General features: G+C 39.9%; 1 protein-coding gene across 1 annotated transcript; it reads right to left on the bottom strand.

The window, feature by feature from the left end:
* Positions 1-782: 782 nt before the first annotated feature.
* On the bottom strand, positions 783-1,943 carry LOC132121080 (urotensin-2 receptor-like). The gene has a single exon (XM_059530261.1). The coding sequence runs from the start codon at positions 1,872-1,874 to the stop codon at positions 792-794; it is 1,083 nt and encodes a 360-aa protein (XP_059386244.1). The 5' UTR covers positions 1,875-1,943; the 3' UTR covers positions 783-791.
* Positions 1,944-2,807: the final 864 nt, after the last annotated feature.

Here is a 2,807-nt window from a genome sequence, read left to right as displayed (position 1 = left end):
TATGAAAGAGTGGGTTGTTTGAAAATGGAGGCAAGTGTGTTTGTGAGCAATTCTTGCACTGGGATATTTAAAATTAAAGAAAAAAATATACATAAGAAGTTAAGTTTGCTCCGTTACAGCATTTATCTCATGTTTTGGAATAATGATTATGTCATGGCCTGGATCAGCCCTCAAATAGATATTAATATAATGTGTGGTGATGATGAAGTTTAATATTATTTGTGATGGTAATGAGTTTTGGTGAAAAAGTTTGATAATCTTTCATGATTACTATAGTTAGCAAATATTTTATGCTTAAAAATAAAGAAATTAATGGATTAAAATCTGTGGTTGTTAATGACATCTGGCATATAATAATGTTAATAATAATAATAACAACAATATTGTTATCTAAAATCCAAACCTTCACCGTGCTGTTCTATCAGATAACCTATGTAATTTCTTCTCTAATTTTAGTCATAAGCTAATTGAAATGAGAAAAGAAGAAATCCTCCCCCAATTTATTTATTTATTTATTTCTAATATATTTATTTTTTGGGGGGAGAGGAAAATTTGTTGTATATAAAAATAGTTTTGTGCAGTGTTTTGGTGTGATGACAAGCAGTATTGAAGAAAGTGATTTACAAAATATTTATATATTTTTTTAGTAATTAAAGGGCGTTGAAAAAAAGTGTTAATCTATTTAAATCTAGAAAAGATGTTTGTGAAAGTCGCCGCTGGGCACAGTAAAGTCCCACTAACTGAAGAGCCATGCTTACCTTTACACGAACGGGTTAAGCGTTCCAATCTCTTCACTGCATCACCTTTAACTGCGCCATGACGAGTGTCTCAGAGTTGAACTCAAACTGATTACTGGATGACGCAGATTTCCCCCAAGAGTACAAGCTCGGTGGACGCCTTTTAAACGATGAAGTGTAGCGGTAAAAACTCTTGTGGCGGTTTTTAAGATACTCCCGATAATTCTTGGTCAGGAGCGTGTACAAAAACGGGTTGATGCAGCTGTTGCTGTAGGTCAGGCTCGCCACGAGGTAATTGATGCTCGTGTGCGTGTGTGAGGCGAGACTGAAGGGCTTGTGGTACAAGGGCACAAGTTGCCATATCCAAAAAGGCAGAAAGCAAGCCCAGAACACGAGCACAATGGTGAAAATCATTATCAAAACTTTCTGTTTTGGCGAGCGTTTGCTGCCTTGATTAATAGCTGACGTTTTTTGAGACTCTAGGTACGTCCTGGCTAGTTTTGTGTACAAGTAACCAATGACAAGCCCTGGCGCCATTATACTCGTGCAGAACAGGATAGTCAGGTACAGTTTATACGCCTGGGGTGCCCAGGTGGGCGCGCACATCCTTTTCACCCCTCCATCTGCTGTTGTTTTAGTAGTCTGGTTAACCATGACCATCATGGGGACAGTTAGTACGAGGGACAAAATCCAAACTCCCCACGCCAAGGCTTTTCGGTAGCTCTTGGAGCGTTTCACAGTATCCAGCGGTTTAGTCACTGCCAGGTAGCGCTCCATGCACATCACTGTCAAAGTAAAGATACTCGCGTGCATAGTTAACAGGTCCAGACTCAACAGTATCCTGCAGCCCACGTCCCCGAAGTACCAGTCCTTCAGAAAGTACGTGCACACCACGAAAGGAATCGTGGAGAGGTAAAGAAGATCCGCGAGCGCCAGGTTGATGATGGAGATGTACATAGAAGTGGCGAGGCGTATGGAATGACACATGACTACCAGCGTGTAGACGTTTCCCGAAACTCCAACGATGTAAACCACCGACAGCAGCGTCCCGAAAGTCGATGTTATCACAAGCTCGTCCACCGAACCGGAGTTGCTTCGGGACGGACCGCTGACACCGCCAGACTTGTTGTAATTCATTGCGCTCCCGGTGAATGTGGAGCGCTGCACGGGAACTTTAAACCAGGTGCGCCATGCTCCATATAGGCTACTGTTTGGATGTTTGACTGATGTGTCTGAGCGCACTCGCCGGGGTCTTCAGCTCCTGACGTCAAACCGATGCTCCGCATTTTGCCTTTTCGCCCCTAAATGTGTTTGGAGAAAGTTTAGAGAGAAAGCACTTGCATTTTATTTACAGTATTAGCTACTATTAGCTACATATCTAAGGGAACAAACATCTGGTAAAAATGAATGCGTAATGCAGAAATGTCACAAAATAAAAACACAAAAGCCACATCTGTCTATTCACTAAATTAAGGTTATGAAATCGCATTTTACTGTTTTACGCACAGAAACGTTTTGAAACAAGTATTATTATTATTAATGATACCTCCTTGATATTGATATTCTTGTGTGAAATATAGGCTACATATATGAATATTTTTCGCCTCTGCATTGGCGTGTGGCCAATGACGTTAAACGCACAACCACAGTGCGCTTGACCTTGGGTTATTCCCACAGATCTGCAATGTTCTCATAAACCTCTCCTGTAAAATGCGGGTCTTGAAAATAAAAATTACTAGAGAGGCATTGTTTGCTTAAAATATCTAAGAGACAAATTGCTGCTTCACTCCAAACCCCAAACAGATCTTAAGTGCATAGTTTATACCTTTTTAGTCACTGATGAGACATTTTAGTTTAGACTAATGATATACTTTACCTAGCCTATATAAATTAAGACGTTTTTCTATTTAGCAAAAGTAAATGTGCTCCAATTAAACAGTGTCACTATATTAATCTCGTGTGTCTCTGTGCTATTTAAAGGGGTTATGAATGAGAAATCAAAATTCCCCTGATCTTTTGACATATCTTTTGACATAAGAGGTCATTGTGCTATAAAAAAATCTTGTACAC

Source organism: Carassius carassius, chromosome 39, assembly GCF_963082965.1.
Source record: "Carassius carassius chromosome 39, fCarCar2.1, whole genome shotgun sequence".
NCBI classification, from domain to species: Eukaryota; Metazoa; Chordata; class Actinopteri; order Cypriniformes; family Cyprinidae; genus Carassius; species Carassius carassius.
Note: the sequence above shows the minus strand (reverse complement) of the source record. Positions and strands in the feature narration are given on the sequence as shown.

Bases quoted from the DNA above. Each gene is read 5' to 3' on its own strand.
- LOC132121080 (XM_059530261.1), bottom strand. From the start codon at position 1,874: ATGAATTACAACAAGTCTGGCGGTGTCAGCGGTCCGTCCCGAAGCAAC.